We start from the raw sequence: 16145 nt of genomic DNA, 5'->3' as shown, positions 1-16145 counted from the left end.
ATGGATAGATATAAATATATTTTATTAATTATCCATATGGCCATTCCACAACTATGCTTCCGGGCGTTTTTTTAATGTGGCAATCAATTTTTATTAGGAGGGACTCTGATATCATTATCTCCATTATTATTAACTAGAAAATCCCTAAAAGCATTTTCATGGTGATGTTATTTAGTGTTGTAATACATTAATGCATTGTGCTTACCGGAGCGCATCAGCGCCATAGCTCTGCACGATTAAGTTTGGATCTGGATAATTCTTCTTGCGTTTACTCATTTTCTGTCCATCACTGCACACAGAAAAACATTCAGAGTGTTTCCAGGTCACTGTGTCTTTAACACACGCTGTATTACTGCCGTAGGGTCCGCAGACTGTGAATCTGACAGCACTAGAGGCTAAACATTATAAAATCCTACATTAAACATAAGAATTACCTTGCAAGAACAAGACCGTTGACAATCACATTCTTGAATGGGGGTTTCCCAAACAGGGCAGTAGACAGCACAAGTAATGTGTAGAACCTAAAGAAATCAACAACATTATTCAATGACAAATGAACTTTGCATTCTCTATTCATCTTGGTAAAGTACAGCAGGGTTAAAAATGGCATGCATTGTATTTGAATGTCCTAAACATATAGACAAAAACATAAGTTTAATCCAAACCTTTCCAAAGTTATCAATCTTTTCATTTCTACCATATTAGCCAATATGTGGCATTGTCATTTAACGGCTTCTGTACTCTCGGGAGATTGCAGCAATGACACAAAGCAGGTTTAACCTCAACATCTGGTCAAATCCAGCCTGACCTCAACTCTCTTGTGAACAGGCATACTTCTTTTTTAATATAAATGTTTTCAAAAACCATCTCTTCACTTGGAAAGATATTTAATAACTGTATGAATTCATTATGAAAGTTTAAGAAAATGCACATCTAACATTGAATTGCTAATGGGTTATGGGGCAGACCAAAATATGGTCCTAGGACAGACGTTCTGTGGGCTGTAAACTAGAGAAATATAAAAAGATTTAAATATAAAAATTAATATTTTGAAAAATATAAAAAATTAACAGATTCAAAAGATGCCAACGCACTGTTGAACCACTTTGGCATGACACCATAACATCCTAAACTGTCCCATGCTTGCAGGTTCCTCACCATCCTCTGGTCTGATCGATGCCCTCAGCGATGAAATCTGCCGGGAAGGTGTCCTCAAATTCCCGCTTGTTCTCAAACGGGTAGTGTACCTGGGCGTAAGGCATGCTGCCGCTCTCAAACCAGCAGTCGAACACCTCGGAGACCCTCTTAAGTTGACCCTTTCCACAGCGAGAGGGGATAGTCAGACGGTCGATGCTAAAACACACACAGATCAACATACGATCAGACTTTGAGTGTAACAGGATTGTGTGTTAAGTCTCTAATTCCCCCTGTAGTCCATAACTGTATCACTTAAACTCATCTTTAAGCATTTTTAATAGCATATTTAAACGTTTTCCTCTGACAGTAATTTCTTCATGTTTTAAAATAGCTTTAACGTAACTCTACACCATTGCCTTATTTAGTATATGTGAATATATGAATATGCTAATTAGTACCCGCGTCTATTCAAAAACACAGCTCGGACCATAGATATATATGTAAATAGATGCTACATTTGGCAGTTTCAGACACAATAATTTGGGTTTCACACAATGCATATGTAAACGGCACTATAATCTTTTAGCGCTAATGTGAACAGGTTACAGCATTCACACAGCATGTGCGAGCATCACAGAAGTAAAGCTGAAGAAGCTGTGCTGCAATCGTGTCTATGCAGCATCCATACAAAATATCTATGACTCAAACTACTGATCCACTCATTCAACTGTAATGGTGTTGATCGATGAATTTGCACATGGTTTGTCTTTAAACAGATTAAAAACACCACATAGACATATGTGGCCCCTGGACCACAAAAAAAGAGTGATAAGTAGCAAAGTATATTTGGAGAAAAAGCTAATAATTATCAATTTTTCTTTAATGCCAAAATCATTAGTATATTACGTAAAGATCCTGTTTCAGGCTCTGTTTACACGTACATGGTTATTTTTAAAAACTGAGAGATTTACCTTAGTTTGTGCCCCTCGTTTACACGCAAACGGAGAACTCGCCTCTGAAACCGATTGTTTCTAAAAACTCCGACTAGAGTGGAGATCTTGAAAATCTTCGGTTGCACGGTTGCATGTAAAGTGAGACAAACGGATGTTTAAGCAGGCAACGTCACAGAGTATGCGCCAGATCTGGCACCTACGTCAAAGGTGCGACCCATGTTTTCATGTGACTGCTACTTTGAACGCTTCCAAGATCACATTTATGTTCGTGCAAACTCGTTTCGTGTGTTTGTATTTGCAAATACAGCTGCTCCATTATGTCGAGGAGCAGAGACGAGTGCTCGGAGGTCAGCAATTTTACGCGTATTTGACTTCATGCGGCGCTGCAAGAACCGACAGACGGATGATGTCAAAGTACCGCGAGAGCGATTCGAAATTAGACCTCTACGTGTGATTCCTCAACTCGCTCTCGCGGTACGTTGACGTCATCAATCACCTACTGCAATAACTCCTCCCTCCAACATGAAGAACCAGTTCACGTCACCACCAGCGCTGCCGGTGATTGGCTTACATGGGCTTGAGCGTCTCTTGATGGCAAATATGCACGGGTACGTGTAAATAAACACTTTTCTGAAAACTGACATGTGTGCACGATATTATTTTTGAAACCGGAGAGGTTGAAATGTCCGTTTATGAAAATAGCCGCCCACGTGTAAACATAGCCTCATGCAGATATTTTATACATTTCCTACTGTAAATATATCAAAACCAAGTGGGTTCGGGTCTAAAAGTTTCACGTGTGCCTCGGCCACGGGTCAGGTATAATATTAGCGGCATCGAGTCTCGGGTAATAAAAAAATGAATTTGTTATTGCCAAACGGACCCGAGATGACCCGAACTATCTTGCGTGTGTGCGTCAATGTCCTTTACCAACCCCTCCACAGTTTGCCAACAGCGCTTGTGACATTGTGTTGCTGGCAGTAGGTTAAGGTTTTCGTTGAGACAGACCTATAAATCAATTTTTAATGTACATTTTAGCGGTTACCTTGGTGTCGTCATCAGATAACAAAGTAAAATTAATGGATCAGCGGGTCAAATTGGTTGCGAGGCCACCGGGGTTTCTTTGTGTCTGACTGGTGCGTGCGGGGCTGCAGACTGCACATGTCGGTGCCGTTTACATTTAGGTCCAGAAGGGTTAAAAAAATTGCCACTGGGTCGGGGTCTAATTTTCTCGGGTTTGTCTTGGGTCTTTCTAAAAATAATTTTTGATTTATGCACGTCGGGAAATATATAAAACATGTACCCTTATGACTGGTTTTGTGGTCCAAGGTCACATATAAACAACAAAAGCTTGATTTTACCTCATCAGGACTTAAAGTTCTTCTATTTTGAGGACCAAGCGGAAGAATTCGATTTCTATGACGTGTTGTTACCTGTGGATGGATGTGTAAAGTGACTCACCTCTCCCTGTGAAGATCAGTTACTTTAACTCCTGTCAGTTCCTCAAGTTCAGCCATGGAGCCCACACACACCACCTAAACATGGCCAAAAACAGATCAGCAGATAATTATAGTCATGGACATGATACAAAACGTCTTCTGAAGATAGATGTGATGCTGTTCTTCAGATCAATGGTCAATGAAGTGAGACTGATAGAACCATAAACCAGCACATTTTATTAGAAGACCAATTTCTAAACCTTTGAAAAGATAGATCAGGTGCTATATTTTTTCCTGTAAAAGTTTGTGAGAAACATTTATTACTACAAAACAAATGCAGATGTGAAAATGCTCAGGCAAAGTTATGAATTAGGTAAAAATAACAATTCTGTATTCAGATACATGTAATGCTTCATAGATAGGTTCAAAAGTGGTTCGGTGATGGCTGCAAAACCCACTAGTTATGTTACATGCAACCAAATAATCCGTTTGTAATTGGATTAATGGCTCAATCTGACTGAAAAGCCTTCAAACACCTTAATGGATCCTATTGAGGTCCATCTTTAAAAAAATATATGGTGTAGACCAATCTGTGATCCAAACGTCAGGAAAAAACTGCATGTAAATGCATGAACCATATTATTTTCTTGAAGCTGGAGCATTGCTAGGTGGTTGTGTACTTGGTCAAGTTAAAACATAGCAGCCAAACTACATTATGGTCTCTGGATATGTTTTGAGTTTATCTTTCAGTAGGTACGTTTACATGCAACCAAATAATTGGTTTGTAATCGTATTGATGGCTCAATCATATTGAAAAGCCTTCATGTAAACATATTAATCAATACGATTGAGGACGATCGGATGCAAATTTGGATCATATTGAAGGGGGTGGTGTACTCCAATTTTTGATCTGATCAGCAGGAGAAAAGTACGCATGTAAACGCTTGAATCGTAGTATTTTCTAAATCGTGCACATGCGCAAAACATTTGTGCTCCAAGTTCACGTCTTATATTTACCTCTTATATCACATGATTCTTGTCACAGAAACACGCAATAGCATCACGCATTATCAAGATAACATTAATGGGGTTATGCGCTGTACACGCAATGTACTAAATTCTGCAGCGTTAATGTATACTTCTCAAACACTAGGCTCCTTAAAGTAATAAAATAGCGTTGTGACTTTTGAAGTGTGTTTTCATTACCTATATCTGAAAACTTCTTAAGAACAACTTTCTCAAACTCAGTTTTGACTTTTATCCAGAGATAAAGCGTGAACTCGACAAGAGATATTGTCCTCTGCTTTTTTCAAGTTTAGATTTGGGCTACTGTTTAGGGTTTCCACCAGTTGTTTTTTTTCTGCGAGTTAAAGATTAGTTCGTTGCTTAGTTATTGGGCGGTGAATAGTCATTGAGGTGCTTTTGGGATAGTTTGAACGTCCATTCGGATGCTTTTGATACGTGAATCTGGCAACCCTGGCTGTGCGCTTGCACGGACTTTCAGTTCGGATTATATATAATGTACATGTAAACGAACATTTAAATCAGATTGCAATGTTTAGGGTGTATGTAAACTGTATCGTCGTAACTTTCAATCATATTAAATTCAGTTGGATTGACAAAAAATTGTGCATGTAAACATAGCCAGTGTATGTCTGTAAAGGTGATAACTCGAATGTCACAAGACTTGAGGTATTATTCATGTCTGTAGCATTTTAAGAATAAGTTATAAAAATGGTCATGCTCGGCTTTACCAAATATAAAACATGTTCCTATTACATGACCTTATAAATGTACCATTAATACACATTACACAAACAACATGCACTGTACAAATCTTGCAGCGGTCACAAACCAGGACAACCTTCATTTTCACCAGGTGGGCAGTGAAGTTTACTACAAAAGTGTGTTACCAAAAGTGAGTGGCAAGGTTGGACCGCTGTCCCCGTTTTACGCTGGGCTCAGGTAATATGGCCCAGATAGAAACGCCTCGGCAGAGAGCAAGAGAGCTGCGCTTTTCTGGCCCCGCTACGCTCGGGGAGTCAGAGACACTCCAGAGAAACAACTCATTATGCTATTTTCAGGAAACAGGTCGTTGTCCTTTTTTTAGAGAAACTCATCTTTTGCGGGCAAAGACGCCAACAACCCAATTCTGACTTCTCACAAGTTGAGCTTTAAAGGAAAGCACACAAACAAATGTGTTTGATAGCTTCCTAATGTTTGAGATGGTTGACCCTTCGAAGAAGCTTCAGGGTAACTAACTAACTAACTGTCATCATAAATCAAACGCAAGTGACGTCATGACGTCCATATTGGGGTCTTGTCTATACTCTTATATAAATCTGCATTAAGCAAGCTCTTCATTTTTTTTTGTCAGCATGTGTCCCCATCATTCTCCTTAGCTACGTTTACATGCAACCAAATAATCCGTTTGTAATCGTATTGATGGATCAATTGAAAAGCATTCATGTAAACACCTTAATCAAAACGATTTAGGTCGATCGGATGTAAATTTGGATCGTATTGAAGGGGTGGTATAGTCCGATCTGTGATCCGATCATCAGGAGAAAGTACGCATGTAAACGCGTGAATCGTAGTATTTTCTTAATCGGATGCAAAAATACATTGTGCACATGCACAGAAAATATTTATATTGACCTCATATTTACGTATCACATGATTCTTGTCACAAAAACATGCAAAAGCAAGGAAATGGCAACACGCATTATTAAAGTAATGGGATCACACGCTGTACATCTTGCAGCATTCATGTCTTTCATAACATTACATAAAGAAATAAAATAACGTTGTGCCTTAGTGTTTTTTTTTCCTATATCTGAAAACGTTTTAAGAACAACTTTCTCCATTTACACTTTGACTTTGTACATTTATGCAGAGATAAAGCATGAACTCGATGAGAAATTTATCTGCTTTTATTCGAGTTCAGATTTGGGCTACTGTTTAAAATGCGGATTAAAGATGAAAGGATTTTGTTGCATATTTTGGCTGTGAATAGTCATTGGGATGCTTTTGGGCTAGTTATAAGGTCAGTTGGGCAACCCTAGCTGTGCGCTTGCTCAGACGTTTGGTTGGGATTATATAGAATGTACATGTAAACCAACATTTTAAACAGATTGAAATATTTAGGGTATGTGTAAACAATTCTGTCGTAGCCTGCAATTGGACTGAATTCAGTGAAATTGATAAAACTGTGTGCACGTGAACATAGCCATTGTTCTTTAAGAAGCTCATTGATCTGTTACTGACCTCTTCATAGTCGTCACTGACCCACAGCGGGATGGGTGTCCCCCAGTATCGGTTCCTGGAGACGGCCCAGTCTCGTGCGTCCCTCAGCCAATTGCCGAACCGCTTCTCTTTCACAAACTCAGGAACCCTGTGTACAAAAAAAACAGAAGTTGACTGAGAAATTCAGCTTTAATAACTGTAAACACACATTAGCAGAAAGTGGTGTCACTTCTGTTTCAGAGTACCAAAGAACTGAACTGACAACATATAACCATTTTATATCACACACAAAATGAGTTTTGTGGTCTGGACGCAACCCAAATATTCTGCAACACTGTAGGCCGCTGATTGAAATGTGATATTTACTTGAGCACACAAGTCTTTATTGCATTGAAATTTACTGAACGGTTGTTCCTGTAAAACACTGTGTGACAAGGACATTGTAATAGTTTCCTTTAGCACGACTTGTAAAGCATTAAGTTAGCAGCACCAAGCACAGGGGTGAACACACATGCTTATAAAATGTATAGCCTAAATGCGATTTGTCGATTTGGATTAAAGTGTCTGCCAAATGTATATCCAGTAAACACAGTAGTCACCACTGACAACATTGACTGTGTGAATGTGTGAACTTTGATGCGATGTAGAAAGCGACATTCAGTGTTGGGACCAGTGTTGGGCGTATGGCAAAAGCCAATACATAATATATTACAGCAAAAACACATCTATATCAAAAATATGCCGCTTGGATGATTTATGGATCTTGACTCACGGGGAAGATTTGAAATATCGAGCGAGACAAACTCAAGACACATCATCCTAAGTTCTTCATTCTGATGCAATGCCTCAGCCACAATGCAGCATATTGAGAAGGATGAATGCCTGACTGAATTGACATATGCTACACATTACCATTCAGAGAATACGCTCTCTGTCTCTTTGTTTTGGAGATTGATTACCAAATGCAACAAAAATTGCCTATTTAGAACAGTCTGTGAAAAACCTAACCAGCTTTGCAATCTGTACTGATCAACTGACATACATCCATCAAATTCTGCAATGAAGCGAGACCACAACAGAACATTGTAGTTATTAACACTGGAAAATGGGCCATAAAAACATTATAAAACGGCCCGTTCTGGTTCTTCATTTTGATTGGTTGAAACGCGTTCTAAGCCGTGATAAAATACCCCGATAACCCCACGGTTCAGACCGCATTACATAAGTATCACTGCGCCACTGTTGCTGCGTACTGTTTTATGAAAATAAACACCACACTCTTTAATCATATTTTTAATTTGTCTACAATTGCACAATTAATGGCGATATCCGGATAAATGTCAATAAATATTGTTGAGTCATCTCGTCAATAAAGAGAAAACGTTCTCTGAGGAGTTTCTAAATCAAATTCATATTTCCGCTATTATCCACTGTGTGGCGATCTTACCCAACTTAAACACTGACGCATTCACTAAACACTGAAACACAGTGTAGTACTGTTCATGGTTCTGAATCTGATCTCTTACAAAAGTTATTCACAAAAAAGGAATTATCTCCGCTTTTAGCTAAAAATTTGAGAGGCGATAAGAGAACAAATGAAGGTAGGATGAAACTTTTTTTTTTAAACGGAGCGTATGTTCTTTCATTTGATATTTTATGTTTATTTAAAGAAGATCATTTTTCTGGAAGCCTTTAAACTAAAACTGGGTGGCAACTAGCTGAAAAAACGCTGACGGGGAAAGAGTTCAGCATGCTTCCAAGCATATTTGATCATCACTTCAATAGTTGCACGATATAAATGATAATGTATAAAATAGATGAATGTTGATTTATGAAAATAAACACCACAGTCTTAAATCATATTTTCTTTGTGTCTTTGCTGCGTCTATGTTGGTTGGGAACTGCGCTCTGTTGCAGCCACACTTGTTTCTGAGGAACTACTTTTTTTGGCGGAAGAGTAATATTTGTACTAATATAATTACAACTTATTTGTGTTTGATTTTATGAAATCCTGCTATGCATATGAAGTAACCATTTTATAAAAGCAATAACCCCCACGAAGCAGTGGGGTTACAGTGCATTTTATAACAGCTAAGAGGCGTTGTTAGGCACAACGCGAAGCAGAGTGCCTAAAACCCCCTTAGCTGTTATAAAAGGCACTGGTAACCCACTGCTTCTTGGGGCTTATTGCTTTAATTTAACACTTTTCTTCTATAGTCATAACTGTCAACATTGGGATTTGAAAATAAGGGAAATTCCCCAACCACAATATTTACACCCCCCCCCCCATTCCCCTGCTTACTTACACAAAGTATTTTTATAGAAAAATGCTGAATTTTTTTTAAAATACTAACCAAATTTGTTTTCTTTTGAATGAGAGTAGTTTATCTTTTCAATGTATGAATTAAATTTGAGTTTAATTGCAATCCCAAACTACCTGACATCAAAACCAAACATCAAAGGAAACTAGGGCTGCGTTCACATGGTACCATGATACGGTTGTCAAACCCATATTTAAGTCCTTAAAACGGTTCCATTCACACGCAGTTCGGTTATTTACGGGTTTGACAACCGCATTCTATAACCGACCTCACACCAGTAACTTTTCAGGTTTCACAACCGTATTTACAGAGAAGCTGTGCCGTGTGAACGGAATCGCACTGGACAACCAGTTGTCTGTCACGTCATTCGTTGCTCTTTGTGTTAAGATAACGTTGCAGTGCATGAAAATGACTGCAAACTACGCAGCAGAATTGCTCCATAAGGTTAATGTGATATTAAATTACCTTCATAGACGCCACAGAACATACTACATTATGCATAAAATTGCGTGCAGCCCAGTAAGATATATAAAGTTTAAACCTTAAAAGTGGACGATTAATATAATGTTAAGTGTAAAATAAAAAGGATATAAAAATTAGCTGTTTATTTACTCACCTTTTATCTTCAGTGAAGCAATTAAGAAGATATTTTGCAAAAAAAAAAAAAACCTATCTGTGATTCATATAATGCAAGGCAAAAGATGCGTCACTTTGAGAGGTCAAAAAGGAGATATATCCAATACAAAATTAATCTCCATGACTCCTGGTGACATTTTTTGCTGCTTGTGGGGCAAATCGGTCGGTTTTTGCAGGATATTGGACGTTGTTTACAGCATTATTAGCGTCCATACAGAACTGTGGAAACATATAATGTGCGCTTTTTTAACTCCCTCTCTTTAGGTGGCGCTAAGAGGCTGGTTTTGCCTGCGGTTGGTAAACCATACTCCCTACGCCACCTACAGAGCGGGAGCGTAAGCGCACTTCCTATTTGGCCAATAGCATCCAGCTGCAGCCCCGCAGACTCACCTCCGGCTAGACACCAGTGGCTGGACACCAGTGGATAGACAGCCTACGTCATTTCCGTTTCGCCGCTAATTTCCGTTTTCACCACTGGATGAACAGCAATTTTATTTCATATTTTCACCTCTGGATAGACAGCATATTTATTTTCGGTTTTCACCTCTGAATAGACATTCTTTGCAGGCTTAATTGCACACGTCTTTTTCGTATTGTCATTTTACTTTAATGACTTAAAATATATCATATAAAATCTGTGTGCAAATTGAAATATGATCTTTATAATATCTCTTTACATAAAACAATTCTCAATAATATGCTTAATATTATCACATCAATAATTCATCAAGCTGCATTCACAAGAACCACCTTGAAAATATATATTGTTCAGATCATTTCACTATTTTTGTGACTTAAATTCAGCTTAGATCAATGAACTATAACGTTTTGTCATTACAACAGATTTGTACATGTTAATTGGCCACAGGTTTTTTTTGTAAATGTAACCACTTCTGTTTTTAAGATATACGTAGATTCACATGATCAGACAATTTACCAAACAATCCAGATCAAATTAACACTTCGTGGTTTTGCAATATTTATTTGAAATTACACACATCTTAGTAAAATTAGACAAATCTGACCATCAGAATGAAGATGCAACAGTCAGGCCCGTAAGGTTGTGGGGGAAGTACCGATTTCAAGAGAAAATAAAACATGAACCGTTCCAAATAAACTATTGCACACTGTGCACACCACACCTCATTCCTGCCCCCTAAAACTGTTTAGCTAGTTTGTGCATTTGAATTCTGACATGACCTATAAATCATCGACAGTTTATTATTTTTTCTTACCGCTGACATGTGCATGGCGCGTCAAATTTGAAAAGCGAATGACGATACGGAAATGACGTCAGCTGTCCATCCATTGGTGTCCAGCCACTGGTGTCTAGCCAGAAGTGAGTCTGCGGGGCTGCAGCTGGATGCCTCTCTATTTGGCTGCGTTAATGGTTTAAATAAAGTTCGATTCAAGTTCAATAAAGTTCTTGCAAAAACGGATCGATTTGCTTCACAAGTCATTATGATTACTTTTGTATTGGATATATCTGCTTTGGTAAAACGTGGAATTGCTGAAACTGATTTTATGTTCATTCATTTTGGAAATTAAAACTTTAATAAGGAACCACCCTTGTTTATTTTTCTCTGCACAATGGTAAGCGTTACACCAGCCAGCTGTTTTTGTTAATTACATAAATAAAGTTTTGCCCATTGCATAAATAATACTTTTTAATACTTTCGTCCGTCACTATGGTTACAGGCGCCGCGTGTAACTAGAATACGGGTTTGAGGTCGGTTGCTCGTTCATACAGACAGTGTTCTATTTGTGTCCTTAATTTGCTGTGTGAACAGGACACTTCCAGACTCACACCTGTAAGTAAATACGGTTGTCACTCCCGAAATTTTGTCGTGTGAACGCACCCTAGTTGACATAAAATAAAAATGTTCAATGGCAATGAGATGCAATAGAGGTATTTTTATTACATTTTTATATTGCCATTGGTTTTATGGGTTGAAAGGTTAAAGTATTAATAGAAAGTAACAATTTACAAATACAAATTTTGTATCTTTTTTTTTCAATTGAATTTTTTTTGTGGTTTCAACTTGGACTCTGCCTTTAAGAACTCGGACTTGGACTCGATGTTTAAGGACTTGTTCTTGACTCGTACTCGACAAAGGTGGACTCGGACCCAACTCTACGGGATAGAATGGTAAACTACGGCAGAATCCTGGGAAAAACAGGAGTGTTGACAGGTATGACTATAGTAAGGATAAAATGTGACTGCTCCATGGTCAGAGAGACAGAGAGTTTGCAAACATGAGTCCATGTTTCTAGGAAACCCTGATAACAGTAACACTTACTTTTATTTCATGACACAATATCGGGTCCGTTTTAACTACTATTCCAGCTTTTCCTGTCATCCTATTTTTCCTCAAGGAAATAAATGACTTAATCCTTTAATAAATAAAAAGTTAAATGTCCTCTTGGGCGTGATCCTGTTGAAGTATATCTCTTACAGACAGAGCTTTTAGAGAACACCTCAGAGTCGGTATGAACTGTATTGAGGTTTCATCAGACAACCATCGAGTTCATCAATTCTCATTGAGATCAGGCATTTCTATTTAGGTTCACCTCGGCACCCAATACATCAATGTAATGATTCCTCTGCTCCTCGATTTTCCCTCATCTCTGACTAAATGTTGAATTATAAGAGCTTGGTCTAACTGTAGATTGAGGTCAATTTAACATCATCAACCTTTTAACAATAAGTCAAAGGGAAAAAGCTATTAAAGTGCACATATTAGGCTTTTACAAGGTGTTTGGACATAAATGTGTGTTGGCATTGTGTGAACACAACCACCCTACAGTGAAAAATCCCCATTAAACCAAAACAGTCTCATTAGACATGATTGATTCTCTGGTTAATGTGACATCACACTGATAAAGCCCCGCCCATGGCCACTGATTGACATATCCGCCATATCTCAATAGTGAGATACTATTTTCTCAGACTGTTTTTACAGGAATCAGATATTTTTTTCTGAAAGTGCTTACTGTCTTGTTGGTAAAGGAGTGAGGAGCAGCAGCTCATTTGCATTTAAAAGGACAGACACGACAACACCCAAATATGGGCATTTTGGACATGCTATATGGATGATCTGTTGGGTATTTTGAGCTGAACCTTCACAGACAAAATTTTACTTACATTTTTACTTAACAAAATTACATCTTGTAAAAATGAGCATAATAGGTATCCTTTAAAACAGTTTAGGCAGATCAGATTAGGCAGGTGTGATAATTTATAGAAAAGGAAAAAAAATGTGTTTAGCTGTATAGTTCTTTAACATCCAAAGAACATTCTTGCTGTTTCACAAAATAAAAATAGAAAACTTCCTGGAACTGATATCAAATATGAAAAATCTTTGATGAAATAATGGCTTAATGAAAATATTCATGAAATGAAAATATCTAAAGGAGGTCATCAACAATAATGGTTCCCTGTGGCATTGAGGCGATCACTTACCTACTTCAAAGATTTCAATAAAAGACATTACACAATGAAATGCAGGCAGCCCTGCACAGGCCATTAAGAAATAATGAAGAAGGTTATTGGTTTTAAAGCAGTTCATTAGCATGGAAGAGCAAAAAAAGATGTACAGTTGAACAGTACAGCTACATAAACCGCAGAATCCCTAACATACAGAATATTTGCTAACCGTCCCATCTTTTCCCCATCATTTAGTTCAGATTAAAGGCTGTGCGTGTTTCTATACCATACAGCCGCACTGCACAGAATATGATGGACGACTTGAAAGTAATAGTGCTCTCAAAAAACCATTAGTAGCACTCACAGACTCAGACTGTACGCACCGAGACTCCTTAATAAGACTGCAAGTGAAAAACACGCCTAATTCAGTATAAAACATATTATTCAGGAAATTTAATATATACAGTGCATTTCATTATATTTGTCTGGGTGGCAAAACAACTGCATACACATCTTTGTAAGGGTTAGTACTCACAGTATTAGTTTCCTTTATGCCTTATTATGAAACAAAACCAAATGAGTTTCTAGTAGCCCCTTATGGAACGGCAGAAATTCCACAAGGGGGCGTATTTGTTCCTCAGACGTTGCACAATAAACGTGACATCCGAATATATTCATTATAAATCGTGAATATAAAGTGAGATTCGAACGAATGTCCGTTAGTGAACTAATTGTATACAGTATTTATATCGTAATTCGGTCAGAAACGTCAAGATTGTGAGATGAGCAAATCGTTTTGGATTCCATTTCCTTGGACTTTTGGGGATTTATGAACAATTTGTTTTGGACAATTTCAGTAAATATCCTAAATCGGCGCCTTCCGGTTCAGGTAACTAACAACTAGATTACAGTTTTACGACTGCTAAAAATCATATTATGCTTTGTGTGTTCGCTTAATGGAATCCCGAAAGTCTAAGCTTTGCAACGATGTGCCGCATGACCGTATATTTTGAAGATTTAATGCTTCAAAGTTACAATGACGTAATGTAGCCTCACGTGCAAGGGAGGGGGTGTACCGTGTACGCCACAGTGTTCCTTATCAGGTTAAACCACCTTTCACCTTTTTATTTCTAGGCAGAGGATCTTAATAGTTCAGAAACTGAGAAGCCCAGATTTGATGTCTAGTGCTATATAATGACTGTAGAGTTTAGTAATGTGTGCAGGTGATTCATCTGACAGCAGATCAGCCTAACCCGCTGCTAAACACCTGCGCTGCTGTGTCATCGGCCCAAACATAACTTACATCACAACATCCCTGTAGTGCACAGCTGCCGGCGTACACTTAAATTAAACACTCGCCAGTTAGACATTTACATCAAGCCTGTCTTATGTCTTTTTAGGTGTTACGTAAATGAGGTGGATTGATTACGCATGTGAATTACATTACTTAGACTCATTTTACAAACCCAATTTTACAAATATAGCCATGAACATCAATTATTTATATACAGCTGTCATCTACACTTCACAATCACTTGAATGAAGCTGAAATTACTTTTGTACACAAAAATATACTTGCCAAAATATATGCCAAATATTGTAATTTCTTTCATTAAAAAAGGTGACTTCAATAAGACTAGGGATGGATATTTTTCAGTAATATTATATTAGAATATTTGAGTTCATAAAAATATTTTCATATAAATTATTTAAATTAAGTTTATTAACTCTTTCCCCACCAGCTTTTTTAAAAAAAAGTTCCCAGCCAGTGCCAGCATTATTTATGATTTTCACAAAAGTTTAATGCCTTCCAGAAAATGTTCTTCTTTAAATATATAAACAAACAATATATCAAATGAAAAAACTAGGGCTGTCAAAATTAATGCGTTAATAACACGTTTACGCAAATTAATTTTAACGCCACTCATTTTATTAACGGCGATTAAAGCAACACGTAATTTCTGTTTGACCCTTGGTCCAGCCCATAGTTGAATGAACAGAGACGAAGACAAATGTGACCCTGTCTAAATGAGTCGAAGGTTTTTATAGAAATAAGAACATTAAGCAAATCGTCTAGCAAATCCAATGCTCTAAATGCTCGTTGGAGATCTGAAATGATCTTTATCTATACGTCTGAGAGGTCGTTCCCGTCCTCCTAATGCTTAATCTAATGCAAAGATGCATCTCAATTCATTTTGGTTTCGCTTTTATGAATGACTTAAAAAATAGACTGCAGGACTTGCTTGATGTTAAAAGAGTCATTAAGAGAGATAAAGTTTGGTACCTGATTAATGTTAAAGAGTTATTAAGAGCGACAAGACTCAAAAGCGATCTTCCTCACGCTGACTGACTGACATCTGAAGCGCGTGCACACAGAATTTTTAAAGCTACAGTTTTAAAAATATCTGTTTTGATAAGAATTCACGCAGGTAGGATCTATAATCTGTTATGTCTTAAGTTAATGTTTGGTTAACTGTTGGGTAAAAATATCTGATGTGTAACATTATATTAGATCACTTAGATTTTAAGCAGTCTGTCTCAATGTCAATCAAACAATACAAGAAAAAAAGTTTAACATATATTGATGATGTTCTTGCTTTGTGTGTGCTAAATCTATTTTACCAGTGATTTTAATGTATGCATGTGGTAATTTAACTTGCTGACTCTTTCAACTTCAAACAGGTGTAGTTCTGTCATATTTTGTTATATTTCAACAAATCATGCATTCTTCTATGTTTTAATAGAGAATGTCAAAATATGACTTCTATTTTTTGAAAATTTGCTCATTCTGACTCAACTTGCCAGCACAGGTCACAAATTAAGCAGCAGCAAACAAAAATGGAGAAAGAAAATTCTTCTGAAAGGAAAATTCATATACAAAACACTGGCTTAATGGTTCTGTTAAAAATGTAAACAGGCTGTTCTTAACATGGCTTTGCATAAAGCATTTATATATGTATATATGATTAGAGTATTAAAAACCTGA

General features: G+C 37.4%; 1 protein-coding gene across 1 annotated transcript in view; it reads right to left on the bottom strand.

Annotated features, from left to right (window-relative positions):
• iars1 (isoleucyl-tRNA synthetase 1) overlaps nt 1-16145 on the bottom strand; it is an 88818-nt gene that overhangs the window by 36813 nt on the left and 35860 nt on the right. The window contains exons 14-18 of the mRNA XM_073875746.1: nt 6797-6923; nt 3552-3625; nt 1159-1353; nt 435-521; nt 206-289 (exon numbers count right to left, since the gene is read on the bottom strand). Coding sequence (XP_073731847.1) covers nt 206-289; nt 435-521; nt 1159-1353; nt 3552-3625; nt 6797-6923 — 567 coding nt within the window. The remainder of the gene's footprint in view (nt 1-205; nt 290-434; nt 522-1158; nt 1354-3551; nt 3626-6796; nt 6924-16145) is intronic.

This window comes from Misgurnus anguillicaudatus, chromosome 14, assembly GCF_027580225.2.
Source record: "Misgurnus anguillicaudatus chromosome 14, ASM2758022v2, whole genome shotgun sequence".
Classification (NCBI taxonomy): domain Eukaryota; kingdom Metazoa; phylum Chordata; class Actinopteri; order Cypriniformes; family Cobitidae; genus Misgurnus; species Misgurnus anguillicaudatus.
Note: the sequence above shows the minus strand (reverse complement) of the source record. Positions and strands in the feature narration are given on the sequence as shown.